The 18,291-nt window shown below is 37.3% G+C and overlaps 2 protein-coding genes across 7 annotated transcripts in view; both read left to right on the plus strand.

The window, feature by feature from the left end:
• Positions 1–1,173: 1,173 nt before the first annotated feature.
• LOC106930896 (uncharacterized) lies at positions 1,174–8,939 on the plus strand. 2 transcript variants are annotated; one of them, XM_015008730.2, is made up of 7 exons: positions 1,174–1,243; positions 1,378–1,456; positions 1,541–1,711; positions 1,936–2,067; positions 3,623–3,712; positions 7,575–7,725; positions 8,027–8,939. In XM_015008730.2, exons 2-7 carry the CDS (start codon positions 1,393–1,395, stop codon positions 8,169–8,171), a joined length of 753 nt encoding a protein of 250 aa, XP_014864216.2. In that variant the 5' UTR covers positions 1,174–1,243; positions 1,378–1,392; the 3' UTR covers positions 8,172–8,939. The 2 variants fall into 2 exon arrangements, with proteins under 2 accessions (XP_014864216.2, XP_014864215.2); XM_015008729.2 differs by lacking the exon at positions 1,174–1,243 and having other exon boundaries at positions 1,258–1,456.
• A 2,207-nt stretch (positions 8,940–11,146) lies between these two features.
• Positions 11,147–18,291, plus strand: part of ccny (cyclin Y) — a 28,808-nt gene continuing 21,663 nt past the window's right edge. Inside the window, exons 1-2 of one of the 5 annotated variants that reach the window (XM_088001478.1) lie at positions 11,912–12,307; positions 13,416–13,454. Coding sequence is in view for 4 of the 5 variants with exons in the window: in XM_015008722.2 (XP_014864208.1) it covers positions 11,752–11,905 (154 nt within the window). In the remaining variant the exon portion in view is untranslated. The other 4 variants (XM_015008722.2, XM_015008723.2, XM_015008724.2 and 1 more) reach the window with 4 other exon arrangements.

Genomic DNA, 18,291 nt, shown 5'->3' on the forward strand with positions numbered 1-18,291 from the left:
ATTATTATTATAGTCATTGTTATTATTGTTGTTGTTTTTCAGTACAAATAGACAACATGTCGTTAACTGTATGTTTCTTGCTCATGGGCTTTGAATATGGAACGAACAAAACCAAAACAAGAAAACGGTCAAACAGTTACTTGGCAACAGAATAAAGCACCAATTAAATTTTGCGAAAACAGACTGATTAAAAAAAAATTTAACTTCAACTGAGGCCACGCTCCGGCGAAATTAAGCAGTCTTTATCGTGAGTCATGCCATTTACTGTTGTTATTAAAAGTAAGCAATGTTAGGCAACGTTAGTACATTAGCTCTTTACTATTAACTTTACAGTGTAACTTTAAACTTTAGCTTGCTGGTGTTTGCAAAACTTAGCGCCCCAGGCAGTAATGCTAGTTGCAACATCAGTTAGCTTTGTGCTATCCTGACCATACTTGTGAATTTTCCTGAAGTGCATCATATTTTCATAGCTAGGTTTCCCCTGAACGCTCTCAGGGGTGTCCAAAGTCGGTCCTCGAGGGCCGGCACCCTGCATGTTTTAGTTCTCTCCCTGGTTTTACACACCTGCATCAAATGATAGCTCGTTAGAAGGCCTAAGGAGAACACTGACTTGCTGAAGAAATTGTTACTACCACTAGGGAGAGAACTAAAACATGCAGGGTGCCGGCCCTCGAGGACCGACTTTGGACACCCCATCTTACCAAAGCCACCAGAACTTAAGACATTTTTATCCCCAAATGAGCCTTTTGTTGTAATAACCATACTTCTCTTAAACGTGCAGTTTAATATAAGACAGGTTCCTCTTTCCGATAAATTGCCTTAATTTTAAATAGCAGAAGTGTTCAATTGTAAATTCATCACCAAGAAATTACTTGGTAACAATCCAAAAGCACGTGGCAAACATTTGCCATTGATTAAACAAATAGCTATGTGAGCAAGCATTTCATTAGTCATGGGTTATTAGATTGATAGACATCAAACACAAAAGTGATCACACCATTCAGACTTTTGTAAATATTTATTTTCATAATACAGCACTGAAGATATGACACTTTGATGCAACGCATCAAATCAGTTTACAGCTTATGTAACTGTAAAACCAAAATAACTCAACTCACCTGCTCCCCATTCACACCTGATACCATATAACGCCAACAATACCATATAACACCAATTAAACATTTTCCCTCCAGGGAGGGAATATGTTTAATTAGGCACAATTTGGACATCTTTCCATTGTGAGGTACGCCCTTTTGACTCCAGCAATGTAGACATTAATAGCTGTGTGTTGTAGAGATTTAAAAAGATATCCTGCATAAAGATGCAGAACCAAAGACAAACTGTTTAACATTCTGTCCCACTGGGTTTCCCTTGCAGGCTTACTCAGTCACAATGTACCAAATTAAGTCAGAGGGAAACGATCAGGTTTTCCAGCGAACTATGGAAAACCAGCACAGTAAGTATGTCTGAAAACATGATCACGAACAGTTATTATATTATGATGTTATATGTCAGCCTTTACCCATTCTGCTTGTCCCAGCTGGGCTTTTTCAGGCACCTCCTGTCGGTTACGTTCTTAACACAATGCCAAACCTGCCGTCCTCTTCCATGGGCTGCGTCCAGATGCCGCAGCCTCCACCTGCCACTGCGTTTCCGCTTTATGAGGAGATGTACAACTGTATGCAGCAGCGTTGGATGTACTCACTATCAGGTAACATCTCGTCTTCATCTAGACTACTCCATAGAATGATCCAAAATATCTAAGATCCACGCAAGGGGCGTTGTGTCGAAGCTGTGTCTTGCAACAACTGTGTAATATTTTATAAATTTCAAACTTAATCACCACGAGATGAAACCGGTTGCAACAATCTCAGCTGAGAAATACAACTGTCCTGTCTTTAAAGCATTTATTTGTTTTGTTTTGTTATTGTCAAGGCGTTCCTGCCCAGGTAAAGCAAGACAGTACGCTAACCCTGGCATCTGTTCCTGTAAGCAGAACCAAAGAGCAGCCATCAGCAGAGGACATGGATTCACTGCATGGACCAAACAGTTTTGTTATGGCACAAGGTAACTCCTTCTTTCATTCATTCCTTCCTTCTTCCCTTCCATTCTTCCTTCCCCTTTTCCATTCCTCCTCTCTCTGCAAGGCGATAGTGACTTTTTCCTTTCAGTTATTGATGAATAGATGCTCACAGTTGCCTCTGTAGATGTGAAAATAGGATTTTCCCACATCACCTTCCTAAATGTCACCACACATTTCTCAGGTTACATAAAAAGACATGAGCTGGAACCAAATGGAAACCGTCACATTCATATATATATGGGATTTTTGGCACCTTCTCCGGTAAAGATGAATAAAGTGTGAAAAAGTATCCAAAGTTGATAAATTAATTTGGAGATTCACTGGCATCAATACCGATGCTAGTCAACTACCATTTACCAAAAGGGCAGCAGATAGCATTGTCCGATAACATTTATTAAGTTTTGGGTGAGGAGAAAGCGATCTCTAGATTGGCTCCCTAGATTATTCCTGGGTCTGATCTGGTGAAGAGCTTATGTGCTTATTAGAAGATTTTTGGGGGGAATTATTAATCTGCTGAAATACCCAATGAAGACCAATTCTTAGTAACTCAAATCATCCAAGCATTTTCAGGGAGTCATTGGGGATGGTGATGCGGTAGGCAGGAGGGATCTTAGGTAGCAGTCAGTCTTACAACAAATAGAAAGAAGCCTCTGACTGAAGACTGTTACTGTATCACAGTCTCGTCACTGTTGTGAAAGCTAACAGCTCAATATCCAAGTCTTGGTTACACCATCAGTTGTTTCCAAGCTCTGCTATTCTATCTCATTTGCTTTTGCCGCTCCTCTATAAATCCTCTCTTTTTCTAGCCATATAGTTGGAAAGTTGGGCACAGAGATGTTGGAGTCGGGAATATGCCCATTGTTATCGATAGTAGAGATGGTTTGAATTTCCTTCTTCTTGCTATGCTCTTTGGTTCTGCTCTGAATCCAAGAAGCAGAACAAAACTTCCCCCAACCCTGGTGGATCCTCCTTTCTTTTTTCTTTTTTTTTTTGGTCTATTTTGGAGTTGCTGAAACTTCCAGATACTCTGACTTCGAGGTAAATGAGCAATTTCCTCTATCACACATTGCTCTGTCTGTACCTCTGCACTACCTGTAGAGGGAGCATTTTCCTTTGGTATTAACCATAAAGAAAAGGTTCTGGTATTATAAGCGCCACTATTTACTCTAAAACCTATTAGTAGTTTGATTTATTTATGAGCACACTAAAAAAAAAAACCTGATGGGCAGAGCGCTGTTTTTATTTATAGATGAAAAAAAATTAGTTTTTTGCCTCACTTATGATTGGAAGCGCTAAGCTAAAAAGTGATTCTTAATAATCACAGCCTGCATTCAAAGACCAGGATCAATTCATAAGCCCAAGCTGAGGAAACACAAACAGCAGAGTCCCTGACTCATAGCGCTGCTTCGGGCAGCTGGGGAGGAGAGGAGAACAAACCATACTGTTGACATCAAGAAGTCAGTGATGTCATAGTGATGTCAATGCCTCTAATTGTAAACTGCATATATAGTCTCACTGTTGCTTGTGGTGACATTTCAGTGCTGGAGAAGACTTTGAAGAAGACAGTCTCTTCTTGGGAACGTGGGATTGGATACAGCATGGCTGTAACTGGAGATGAGACAGAAGCAGGTATATGTTTTACATTGTAACTAAGATGAAATATTATTTTATGAATTTTTGAATAGCCATATGTTTAACTTAAACTAGTTGGATTTGGAATGAGGTGGAGAGCTTTGGAACGGAAAAATTGATTTGTTTTCTTTCTTCTTCTTTTTTTAAATGTGATTTTCCTTGAGAAATGTACAGGTGCTGGTCATAAAATTAGAATATTGTGATAAAGTTCATTATTTTCCATAATGTCATGATAAAAATTAAATTGTCATATATTTTAGATTCATTGCACACCAACTGAAATATTTCAGGTCTTTTATTGTTTTAATTTTGATGATTTTGGCAAACAGCTCATGAAAACCCAAAATCCCTGTCTCAAAAAATTAGAATATTATGAAAAGGTTCTCTGAACGAGCAATAAAAATAATCATCTGAATCAACAAAGTAACTCTAAACACCTGAAAAAGATTCCTGAGGCCTTTAAAAACTCCCAGCCTGGTTCGTTACTCAAAACCGCAATCATGGGTCAGACTGCTGACCTGACTGCTGTCCAGAAGGCCATCACTGACATCCTCAAGCAAGAGGGTGAGAAACAGAAAGAAATTTCTGAACAAATCGGCTGTTTGCAGAGTGTTATATCAAGGCAGCTCAGTGGGAAGTCAGTAGGAAGGAAAAAGTGTGGCAGAAAACGCTACACAACGAGAAGAGGTGACCGGACCCTGAGGAAGATTGTGGAGAAGGGCCGATTCCAGACCAAATTAAATTTTCATCTCCATAAAACTTTTCAGCAGATGGAAGCATGAAGTGCTCCAAAATTTTCTGATAGCTGCTGCATTGATCCTGCCCTTGATAAAACCCAGTGGACCAACACCAGCAGCTGACGTGGCACCCAGACCATCACTGACTGTGGGTACTTGACACTGGACTTCTGGCATTTTGGCATTTCCTTCTCCCCAGTCTTCCTCCAGAGTCTGGCACTTTGATTTCCGAATGACATGCAAAGTTTGCTTTCATCCGAAAAAAGTACTTTGGACCACTGAACAACAGTGGTCCAAAGTGCTGCTTCTCTGTAGCCCAGGTCAGGCGCTTCTGCCGCTGTTTCTGGTTCAAAAGTGGCTTGACCTTTGACCTGGGGAATGCGGCACCTGTAGCCCATTTCCTGCACACGCCTGTGCACAGTGGCTCTGGATGTTTCTACTCCAGACTCAGTCCACTGCTTCCCACAAGGTCTGGAATCGGCCCTTGTCCACAATCTTCCTCAGGGTCCGGTCACCTCTTCTCGTTGTGTAGCGTTTTCTGCCACACTTTTTCCTTCCTACTGACTTCCCACTGAGCTGCCTTGATATAACACTCTGCAAACAGCCGATTCGTTCAGAAATTTCTTTCCGTTTCTCACCCTCTTGCTTGAGGATGTCAGTGATGGCCTTCAGGACAGCAGTCAGGTCAGCAATCTGACCCATGATTGCGGTTTTGAGTAACGAACCAGGCTGGGAGTTTTTAAAGGCCTCAGGAATCTTTTTCAGGTGTTTAGAGTTACTTTGTTGATTCAGATGATTATTTTTATTGCTCGTTCAGAGAACCTTTTCATAATATTCTAATTTTTTGAGACAGGGATTTTGGGTTTTCATGAGCTGTTTGCCAAAATCATCAAAATTAAAACAATAAAAGACCTGAAATATTTCAGTTGGTGTGCAATGAATCTAAAATATATGACAATTTAATTTTTATCATGACATTATGGAAAATAATGAACTTTATCACAATATTCTAATTTTATGACCAGCACCTGTAGTCTTGTTGACTTCATCAAATAACATTTAGATTACTCGCTTGAAAAAAGTAATATAAAATATTTTATTGGGATGTATAACATGCTAAAATCCAACAAGCTTACTTTGATAAACACTTTGGAAAAGCTCTGTGTTTTCTCTGTGTTCTTCACTCTGCGTTTCTCTCGGTCATCATCTGTGAAATGCTTCAGTGCTGTGTGCTATCCACTCACCCACTCACTCACTCACTTACTCGCTCACTTGCATAGCAGCAGTGGCTGACGTCACTGCTTTTCCTGGAACAGACCCCCCAGCAGCAACTTGTAAATGTGAAACAGCAAATAAGATGTACCCTGACGTCAGTCGCAGGACTCACTGTGATTAGATGCGGCTCATTTTTTGCAAGCGCCACATATGACTGAATTAGTCAGCAGAGTGTTACGACATGAGGGGAGAGTTCTGTTGACAGAACGATAGATAAGCAATGTCTTTTCACTTGTTTCATTTTCTATATTACTGCCTTTGTTATCTTTGATTTGTTGAAAATGCACTTATGCATTTGATTTGCTTGGAAAAGGTTCAGTCAGTTAATCCAAACTAAATGGATTAACTAAGTGACTGAAGCTGGTTTGAAGCTGGTTGTTCTAGATGAAAGGAAAAATTGGAATCAGACTTTTTGAACCAAAACAGTTTGAAAATTAAAATAATAATAATTATCCCATGTAAAGTGTGGAAAATTATCACAAAAAAGACTAAAGTTTCCATTTGTTTTCAGGAACCTTTTACAGGAAACGGGGTTGTTCTCTGGTGCAACTTGTTGCTATTTCCCTGAATCGTGTGAGGGGTGGGGCTTTGTGGTGGGTTCTGATTGGTTGAATTTTGTAAGCGTTCTGCCTTAATTTTGTTCATATAAGGCCAGTTTAAACTTCACTGTGACTTACATTATCTGTTACCTTTAAATATTGTTGATTTAAATGACACAAATTGGCATGAAGCTTGACATTTCAGGTTTCACAATTTTATTTATTTTATTAATAATTTCTTCGTTTTAAAAATGGAAACATATTTTCCCTTTTCATACATCAGCGGTCAGAGGAGACGTGGGTGTCTTTACTGTGCAGTTGAGTAGGAGGAATTTAATTTCATAAGAAATTGGCTGTTGCAAATTTAAATTTATTTCCGTGATTTCCATTTGCACAACCTTATGGAAATGGAAACACGCCAATTTAAAACAACAACAAAAAAAACAAACAAATATTTTTGATCAAAAGTTTTTGCGCTAGGATGATGTGGTTTTTCGGCCATATCGAAATGGATGTGTTTCGCAAAACTGCAGTGGAAACACTGTTTTTGTATCACAGGAGTCACATGATCAACAGCCGGATGTCACTACTGATGAAAGACATGAAGACAACAGGAAGTGGAAGGATGATTAATTGTATTTATTTTTTAAGGGAAATGTGCAGCTGGCTCCACCAGCACACAGTTCATAAGAAGTTGTGCTTCATTCGAACGTGTAGAATCGCTGACAAAAAATATGTAGCTGCTCCCAGGCTGAATTCTCCTCCATGCCATGGCTGAATTATGAATATATCTCATGTAACTGTCTACATCTGTCACTGCCTTAAGTTTTAATGACTTGTGGCATGTACAAGCTTATTCAAAGAAATTTTGATTTAATTTCTTATTTAATGGAAACACCACAATTGCGAAATTCAGTTTTTTCGACATTAACAGAATACAGACAGAGATTTGTGCACATTTGCAATGGAAGCGCAGCTGGTGACGATCGACGGCGTTGACATGAAAAGTGGCGCAGTTGAAACCCATACACAGCAAACATCTGTTATTGGAAACACTCATTCTTTTCAGACATTGATAAATGGTTGGTATAATTTTATTTGCTGCACAAACACAAAAGCTGTTTTTGGGGATTTTTTTATTTTTATTTTTTACAGATTTGCAATCATTTCACTTGTCTTTTAGTCTATAACACACTATCTTATGTCCCATTATTTTTAACTTGTTAGTTACAGAGCAACCAATATCCTGTACCCCCTGTAGATCAATCTTGTAGTTTGACGTACTGTATTTATTCTGCCTCTTCCCAGGCTCTGTTGCTGGTGGCGACTTTACCAACTCCCAGCTGCGCAACCCCACTTCTAAGCTGTTGAAGACAGAATCCGGGTTTGGGAGTTACAGCCCTCAGAAGCCTTTAGAGGACTCCTTGCAGAAGAGGGAGCTCCGCCTAATGAAAAACAGGTAGAGGGGGACCAGTCATTCTCTCTTGTTAGGTAATTAATCTGTTAGCTTTTCTGTGACATATGTTTGAAGGAAAGAATGACTGTTGTGGTTTTCCAGCCACAAAATGCTATCTTCTTTGCATCGTTTCAATCATCCATCCAACCAAAGTGCAGTTCTACTTTAGTGTCATCGTGGCAGTCATGACCTAAACATTACAAAGAAGCTTTCATTATTTATGGCTCCAATACGCCCTCCGTTTAATCCGGGGAGAGGAGCCAAATATGTCCAGGCCTCTAATCGTTGCCGCTGTCACTTCCAGGGAAGCTGCGCGAGAGTGCCGGCGAAAGAAGAAGGAGTACGTCTCGTGCCTTGAAAACCGTGTGGCCGTGCTGGAGCAGCAAAACAAGACTCTCATAGAGGAGCTCAGAGCCCTGAAAGACATCTACGGACACAAAGTGGAGTGACTGCGTCGCAGAGGAGATGGGCATCTTGGGATCCTGTGGACTTTTGTCTGTTTCAGTGGCGTGTTTTTGAATGGAGTCTGGAATAACAAAACGCGCTGACACAAAGCACTCCTCGTCGTTAATTTTCTGTGTTCACACAATGATGTCAGGATTTCAAGGGTCGTAATTATCCAACACCAGCAGAGGACAAACAAGAGCGAGCATTAGGAGGGAAGGTTTGTAAGCGCACGCCGGTGTTTACTGGTCACAAATGGGTGAAGTTGAGCGAAAATAGAAGTCACTGCCTTTATTCATGCCACTATCTCATTTTATTTGTGTCGCATTGTGTATTCCGCGTGATTAGCTCGGCAGGCATTGTTTTGTATCGCCAGCTGATGTTGTGAGAAGAAAAAAACTTGAGAATGTATTTCAAGAAAATAAATTTACTATTATTCCACTCTAAAAAAAAATCTTGAATTATAGTTGCAGGATATTTCATATTTTAGCTGAAAACCAGACTCAAGACAAATATCATTGCTTATTTATTTTTGGGCAGGTTTTTTTTTTTTTTTTTTTCCCTCAACAGTTTTATGTTAGATGTATATTTTGTTAATAAAATCTTCTCATTTGTTTGGTGAGTGAGGAAAGGAGGTTCATATTAACAATACTGTTTAAACCAATTTTGCCTGCCGGATTTTGTGTTTTATTTATTTTGTTATGTATTTTTATTCTCTGCAAACACTGTTTGATGGGTTTAGTTTCACCATATTAAAAGATCTTAGACTTTTACACCGACTTTGCCCAAATAGTTATTTCATCTCGATACCATGCCAGTGCGGATGCAATTTATTGTATGTGTTCTTCAGTTTTTAGGTTTACATTTGGAAAAGTTGAGAGAGTAAGATTTTAAGAGGAGATTTAAACATGTTGATAAAAATTTGAAAATTTAAGGAGTTTTATTTAATGCGGAGGAAGTGGTATATCATAAATTAATTCAGTTAAAAAATGCTTTATTAATCCCATGTGATTCTTCACATGTTCCAGAGTAGTTCCCAAAACAGAACCTTCAGGAACAAAGCATTAAAAAGAAAGATGATAGCTTTATTTTATAAATGCTATCATCCTCCGTTATAATTTTTTTTCTTTACTATAAAACTGATGTATTTTTATTTTACCCAAGATTATTAAACTTTGAGGCTTTTATACTGACTCATACCTCAACAAGTGCATAAGAGAGCTTTTACCATCTTCATATTCAACCTTGTGTGACTACTCATTTATTTTGTCCTTCAATGTTTCTACCACTATCACATGTTTTGTCACATTTTCCAGCATAAAAAAACAACAACATTCTAGTTTTTTGATATGCAGTACGCAGTGAGATAGGATATTTGAAGAGAACAGCATGCTCCTACCTAGAAAACAAGATTTACTGTCTCCCATGGAAACCATATTAATCTAAACACCCAAGTGTGGACAAGTGTGGAATTTTGCCGTGAGCAACGTGTAGGGAGCATAGATTGTAATTATGGAAGACTTACTGACAGAATAAACACAGATTATGACTTTGATTAATTTTGTACTGCTGGAGATCTGAAACACAACTGATTGAAACAAAACCACACTGGAAAACTCACCGAGCTGGAGTAAGACGTACGTTTGATTTTTAGGTTATTTCCTGGATCCAATCACACATTGTCAAACATGGCAACATCGATAAAATATGTTAAAATGGTAAGTCAATTAACACACACACACACACACACACACACACACACACACACACACACACACACACACACACACACACACACACACACACACAACGTTTTACTGACTGAACTGTAAAACATTCAGTCATAAAAAGCATCACTCAAACACAAAACTCACCCCATATCAAAAAGTGCAATGTACTTGGATTACCAGTAGGATGTGCCATACCATCGTAATTGAATGCAGCTACCGCGTGATTATCACACTGTGTGCAATAAATCTGTATAAAATGGTTTTCACTTTTTAGCAAATAGATACATTTATTTCATGGAGTCTCCTAATTCAAACTGGATTCACAACTACAACCAATGGAAATAGTGTGTAAGACAAACTCTTAAATTAAATGAGAGATTTGAGCACTTTCTTTGTATTTATTTCCATAGTTCATAAAAAAAAGATAAAATGATACAAATTAAGAAAAACAAGGATATTATTTTAATTTTTAGGGGGGAGGAGGGGAGAAATTGACAAAACAGAAAACCGTTTAGGTTATTGTGTACCCAACTGTCAATTTATTTAAATCTGCAAACTGTTAAAGAGACTTTAAATCCAATACTCTCACCCAGGGGCCCATATAATACCGAGGCCGCCACTGTATGCATCATAAAATTTTGTGTATAAAAGAACATTTTGGAGAATAAAACTTTTTTGTCATATTTGTCTAACACAAAATCCTACAGAGAGATTAAACAACGTATTCCAAGGAAAAATATTGGAGTTGCTGCGTCCATCCCCAGCAACACCGGTATAGGTCACTTATTATTACAATAGTATTTATTACATTGCCTGTAAACATTAAAAAAAGGATCACTGTGAAAATAGACCGTCTTCAGAAGCACATCTGCACTAATCCAACTGTAAAACCCAGGGGACGATCACTGTAGTCTATTTATTACTCAGTTGTAACCACCCACTTGAACCGGAAACGTTTCTATCACGGCCACAATGTGGATGTGTTCAAGTACCGACATAAATGTTGTAATTTCCATTCGTTCTTCGACATACGACATCATTATGTTTTGGGAAATATAAAAGCAAGGTGGTTAGCAAATAAAATCTATTCATTGTCTTATCCAGTGTGTTTTTTTATTTACCAATTTTAAAATGTAAGGTAAACCGTAAGAAAGCTACTTGTTTTTAAGCATAGTTTTAACTATGTTTATCATAACTAGGACTAACTGCATTTGGTGTTTTTAAACATAAAACTAGTGATTTTATTCACTTGCTACTTTATTTTTCAGGTGCTAGCTACATCGAACTTGTTCAGAAGAAAATAAATAATAGCGCTTTTAAAAAAAATCCTACTTTATGCGAAGTACATGAATGCAGCAGAGCAGCGGATGTAGCTGCAACAGCAATCTACTGTACAGTGGCAACAATGTAGCAGTCAACGCTGAAATTTATTTTCGAATTGTTTAGGAACGGCGTTGTAACCTTTATTTATGTCGATAAAAAGTTTCGGGACACGAAAATGCCTTTGTAACGATAGTTGTGAGTCCTGTCAAGAAATACGAGGCTAGGGAGTCGAGGGGAAGCCGAAGCTCTTAGAGGCGCTGCCTGTGCCCGCTTGAAGGTTCGGAGGAGGACGCTGGGCTCCTCTTCTGATTTACCGACCCGAGCTTCGCGTTTCTCATCAGTTTTAATGGCTCCGCTCAACCTTCGGGACGCCATTGGAACACCGGAGAAGGGCGTGTAGCGCTAGCGGATACCGGGGGAGCAGCTCATAGCGTTACCGCCCCGTTTCTCCCCCCCTTCTCCAGCAACACCGACAGGACGGTAAATAAAGCAGTTGGGGCGGCGAAGACTGTCACCGGGGCCCGCGTACAAAATGGGGAATACAACCTCCTGCTGCGTGTCGTCGAGCCCCAAACACCGGAGGAGCAACCACTCTAGGCTGGAGCCCTACCGACCGGAGCCGGAGCTGAGTCGTGAGGACACGGGCTGCAATCTCCAGCACATCAGCGACAGAGAAAATATTGACGGTAAGACGCAGACTGACAGGTCTGAAGTGAAGTTCACTGAGTTTTTGAGTATATTGCTAAATGAAAATTCATTTTTAGAGTATTTAAATACCGTTACAGTGGATGTAGTGGTTTACCTATAGCATCTCTGCAGACTTCTGCTGGAGTATTAATATGAGAGCTTAGCTTGCCACAGCTGTGCAAAGACACACCCACTCATCAAATCAATACGCACATTTCTGCAGGGTTTTTTTTTTTTGACACATTTTACATTTCTGTTGGTTTTACTTTTATCTCGAGTTTTTCTCAGCCTCCATCTTTGTGGGAGTGGATCCGGGATGCAGGAGCCTGTAGCAGCTTATTAAGGTGTTAGTGTGAGTTACTGTTCCAGTGGGAATACATGTGATAATAATGAACAGAGAGGTGAGAGACTTCAATATACTTACAGTCATATGAAAACAGATTCCCAGAAAACCTTCTGGAGAAAAATGTATTTTTATTTTTATTTTAGAAACTATCAAATCAAATTAAGACAATTAGAGCTCTCTGAAAGCTGGAATTCTTCTATTTTATGGCCCCAAGCTGACATTTATACTTTTTCAGCGTTCTAACATAACATGCTCTTTTTCTAAAAACCTTATCAGGATTGCCATTCTGCAGACTTTTTTAATTGACACATGTTCTGCTTTAATACAATTTGTAATAGTAGTCGTTTTATTCAACTCAAGTCTTGTTTGTTAGATTTTCACAAAAACAGAAACGATATTGTGGCTCGAAGCAAAATAAAAAAAAACTCTCTACTTAAATTATTTTTAAAACTTCTAAATGCATTCTAAAATTGAAATAAATAAATATCCAAGGCCAGAATCAATTCAGTATCTGACCACATATCAGATCAATTTTTGGTTTTTCTTTGGCTTATAGGTGTTTAGCATTTTGTGGCATAAGTGAAGTTTTAAAATATACTTGGATCATGACATCATTCAACAATCAGCCAATCGATTGTCATTGCACAGCGTTTTCGTAATATCCGTTTTATTCTTTGCTCTGCTATGAATAAATTCCTTCAAAGCAGCCACATTCATTGCCACATTTTAATGTCTTTAATTTTAGAAAGCAGAACAAATCTGATATTTTGACTGAAAAGCATTTCCGTAAGGCTATTTTTATTATTATGGCTGCTTTTAAAGGCACTGCTAGGTTGACTTTTCTCTTTAACATAAAAACTGATTCTGTTCAAACTTAAATTAAGAGGATTGAGCTGTCATTTTGGGAGCTTAATAGTAAAATTATCCCATTAAATTTATTCAAAAGCCATAATCAAAATCGTGAAGCAAATATACATCAAACATGTTCATCGGTGTTGCAGTTATCAGCTCTAAATGTAGGATTTTAGGTTGAATTTGGCAGTTTTGCAGTTTTCTGGAAGTTTGTGTTTTTGTATTGCAATGATGACAAAAATGATGATAAAACCTATTTCACAATTATTATTTTTTCTTTTGTCTGTAAATCTATTGTCACATACATCCAGAGTCCTGCTACAACTGCAGCTCTAAAAACAAAGTATAAGGTAATTCTCTACATTTCTTACACCAACAGTGGGGGAAAAATGTTAATATTCTCAACCAGTTCTTAGTTTTTCATGTTTCCAGACGTCATAGATGAGAGTTTATTATAAGTATCACATGATTGATATTAACATTGGATTTTTTTCTAAAATAAAGAAAAAAAAAGAAAGAAAATGTTAGATGATGCAATAGTTTTCTATCACTTTATACTGTTTGGGATTTGACAGCATTGATCCTGGGTGGATGTTGATTCAGCAAAAGTGAAAGATTGAGGCTTTGCTATGGTAGCAAATCGAACAACTTTATAAATCTCCATCAGACCACCCAGATAGAGGGTTTCTTTCTTTTTCTTTCTTTTTTTGGGGCCACCAGAGTATAACCACAGTGATTAGCTTGGAAATTTGAGGAAGTGGGAGTAAATGAAGAAAAGGAAGTTTTCCCAGCATGTCACCACAGTAAAGGAAATTGCTTCCGTTTTTTTTTTTTTTTTTTAACAGTAGGAACTGGCTTTAATTCTCCCTGTTGGAGCAGAATATTCTTGTTAATTTGAAGCTGATAGACAATAAGCTGACATTTCCTCACATAAGGAGATAAGAGAGAGAAGCTTTATGCTCTGTGGAACAATGTTTGTCTAAGTTTCCTTTCTCCAGTGCAAGCTCCCTTAAGTTAATAATGAGGCGTGGTTGAAGTCCTGAAGCATGTCGTCATTAGCGTCTTGGTAAATAATCATTGAATGAGTCAGTTTGCTTTACATTTTATATAAGGGAAATGTCTGGAAAAAAATAGGATGCTGACGTGGGTTCAGTTCTTTTACATAAAGGTTCTAATTATCAAAGGTTAAAACAAATCCTTTTCTCTCACTTATTTATTTTCCCTCCAATAATTCTGAACAAATGGGCTCCGCTGGTTGTAAAAATAGGAAAACGTTAACTTCTACTATATCCTTTTTTAAATAAAAGAAATCACATCTCTAAAGTAAGCCTGTTGCAATAAGCAATTAGTCAATTAATTGTATGATAAATTGAAATGAGCTTGATCATTTCCTTTCTGATGAAGGGCAATTTTGTTTACAGAGACATCATGATTCGTTTTATTTATGGTTTCGCTTGTGTTTGGTTTTTGTTTGTTGTTTTGAGTTGTTGTTATTTTGGCTATTTAAAATATCATCCAGTTCCAATGTTGAGTGTTCTGTTCAAAATTAAAGTTTATTTTGCTACGTTGTGCTTCTTTCTCCATCCCACTTAATGTAAATCACAGCGATGGCTTCTCTTCAGTTTTAAAATTAGTGTATTTTGTAATGTAAACACTTTTTTCACATCACACGAATCACTTGATCTACAACCGAATGTTACTAATGGCGTAAAAGACAAAGAAGACTACAGGAAGTAGTAGTAGGATATTGGCGCCACATGACATTTAACCACTTATCGCGCAAACAAACTTAGTCGTCTGTGATTTTATTTGTGTTTCTTCTTTAATGGAAACACTGTAGTTGTGAAATTGTGTTTTTTCCACATAAGTGGGATATCAATAAAGTTTTGTGCACATTTGTAATAGCTTGTCTTTGAACAGTTTTCAGTTAAATAACCAGATCTGATTGACTGCTTGTGCTTCTGGTTTTTCCCAGTGGTTTCACCGTTGTGGTGTTTTTATCACAGCCTTCACTGAGATAAAGACATGTCTGTTAGCACTCGTATGTTGGGCCTGAGGGCAGGTCTTCTGGTTGTAATTCAGATGCTGAGTAATTGACTACTAGTGAGAGAAAATTGTTCATAAAAGACCTCTGCTGCTCCTCTTTTGTTTGTGGAGGCAATAACGAGATTTCACAATCAAGATGTCCTCTAGTCTGAAACTGTTTGATCTGAAAGATTCTGCAGTACCTGAAGAAAATTGTACTATAAGGTAGATTTTATTCAACAGATTGGTTTAGTATAATATTATTTTACCTAAAGACATGTAAAATCAGCACATAAGGCATACATTAACGGCCTTTTAATTTCTAAACCCTCTAAATCAACACATGGGCTACTTTACCTCTAATCAAATCAAATACTTTTTCAAGTGTATTTTTAATGAGTCAAATTTAAAAGAGTTTGATAAAATGGCAGCGATTTCTTTGAGTTTTATTTAAAAGTGACATCTGTAAATAAGAGATGGCTCCGAGCTCAGTCTCATCAGTAGTGAAGTTAGCTATTTCTGGAACACACACACACACACACACACACACACACACACACACACACACACACACACACACACACACACACACACACACACACACACACACACATTGATGAGTCCCACTTGCAGGCTAATTATAATCTGTACATGGATTATTCATGTGTAGTTAATGAGTCTGGGGAGTTTCCTAACTGTATTCCAGACGAGTTAACCCAGATCTAATATTTACCAGAGTGACATTAAGACAAAATGTGCACTTTACAGTAACTGAGCTTTAACAAAAAATGTGTTAAGTTAAACTTTATGCATTGTGATTTCCTGTTTTGCCAAGCACTCCATAGCATAGAAACACCAACCAGAACTTAAGAAATTATTTTTTTCTATCTTCACTAAATATAATTAATAACCACATAGGGCTAGACAATATGGCTGAAAAACATATCAAAATATAAGTGATATGTTATATTGTGTATTGTGTACATCCATATCACCTAAAACTGATAACTCTGTGACTCATTTATCTGTGATTTTGGTGTGTATATTATATGTCTACTAATACTGAAATGTCTACAAGGCTGCCAACATTTCCAAATTCAGCATGTTCCTTGACAACGACCGAAAGTTGCTACTGTCATTTTAGCTTTCCTTTAATCTACTGAAGTCTTGTTCTCTCTCGCTGTCTTGCAACCCGAACAAAAGAACAAAGAACAAAAGTGTCTTTGTAGAAAAAACACTTTCCTTTAAAATTGCCTTCTATTTCTGTTGTAACCCTTTTTTAGCTTTAAAACAGACCAAACTTGCTTTACTTCCTTTGTCCTTTAAAACTAAAAATGGTTAAAGTCATCTTTACATAGTAATAGCTTCCACACAATCAAGACAGAGTGACTTGGTAGTGCTTACTTTTCACTGAACAATAGCTGTGTTTCCATTGGCTATATAATTGTCCAATTTGATATTTCCAAAATAAATTATCTTTTTTTTATTTTATTTTTTTTATTAGGTTTTAACAACAAAATACAAAATGTGCAAAAGTATATGAACAAGATATGAATACTTTTTTTCTATAACAGAACCGAACAAAAGTCGTACAGAACACATGGATAAGCCTTCCCAAATAAAATCCAGAGGACTAAGAAAAGAAAACAAGAAAAAACAGAAAGTAGATATGTTAGAAGAAGAAATAAAAAATACATTAGTCTTGTGTGCAAAGTACAATGATATAAATCTAGGTCTTAATAGTGAAAGAAAGGGGGGAAAAAAAAAAAAAGGGGGGGGAAGGATTTAAGAAAAAGGTACATCAATGGGTATTAATGACAAAATAAATAATTTGATAAATAATATGATAATGTAAATAAAAAAGGTCAGGCAAAAGCAAAAATTTAGTTGGGCACCATACGGGACGGCAATGTCTGAACAAAATCAAAAAACGGCTGCCAAATCTTTAAAAATCAAAATAAATTATCTTAATGGAAACATTCCAATTTTGAAAAAAAAAAAAAAAAAAAACCAACAACAAAAAAAAAAAAACTTCCATCTTTTCATTAAAAAAATTTTTGGTGCAAAAACAAGGTGTTATTTATTTTTTTGGCTGTATGAAGATTGGCTTATTTTGCAAAACTGCAATGTAAGCACTTTTTTTTTGCAGTCACATGATCAACTACTGAATGTTGCCTCTGGCACAAACCACGGAGAAGAAGACTACGGGAAGTAGTTGGAGGATGATGGTGCATCATGTTCTTTTACGACTTATCATGTAAACAAACTTATTCACGTGTGATTTTAATTGCATTTCCTATTTAATGGAAACACTGCAATTGCAAAGCTGTGTGTGTGTGTGTGGGGGGGGGTCACATTGGCAGAATATTGACAAAGTTTTGCACACATTTGTAATGGAAATGCAGCTACAGTTTGGGGAAAAATATTGGTTTATTGACTTTCTGACCAGTCGGTCACCATTCAGTGCCCGGTCAAGCTTACAATGATTTGATTCCATTCACCGGTCTATGTCTTGTTTCATTTCTAGCCAAAACAAATAAAGAATCACAGTCAGGTTGATGATTATTTGTTTTGTACATTAACAGAAATGTACTAAAATCCAGACTAGTCCTTCATATAAATCACTGCTGTTCCTGGTTGAGTGTGATGCATCAAAGGGATTTCCAGACAAACACTGAAATGTAGGGCAGCAAATTTGACTATGTGCCATCTGTTTACACTTCCTCATTGAATCTATGCATATAATTAATACTCTGTCACTGCTTGGATATTTTCCTCAAGAAATAAATTATTTGAAAGGGACCATTTTTTTTCTTTAAGTGCAAATTAACTGCTGCATGTAGTATTAATTGTGACAGTTTCATTCTATCTTGTGTTGAGATTAATACTATGTTATGTTGCTGTGTGATTAGAGGGAGATGCTAACATTTATAAAAGCAGCAAAGCTGTTATGGGTTTGAAAGGCCAACCTTGTTCAAACAGACATTAATGTGTTTGTCGGAAGTCTGCACTGAGCCTCCTCTGGGATTACATGTGTCTTTAAATTATAGCCCTCCCCATCCTCTCCCCCTTAAAATGTTCTGAGACTTCATTTATTAGGTGTTCATCTGTTACACTAGATCAAGAACATCTTTCTTAAGAAATTCTCAAGAGACTCTATTG

The sequence above is a fragment of the Poecilia mexicana genome, unplaced genomic scaffold (genome assembly GCF_051168715.1).
Source record: "Poecilia mexicana isolate PSO_F unplaced genomic scaffold, ASM5116871v1 scaffold_20, whole genome shotgun sequence".
In the NCBI taxonomy this organism is placed as follows: Eukaryota; Metazoa; Chordata; class Actinopteri; order Cyprinodontiformes; family Poeciliidae; genus Poecilia; species Poecilia mexicana.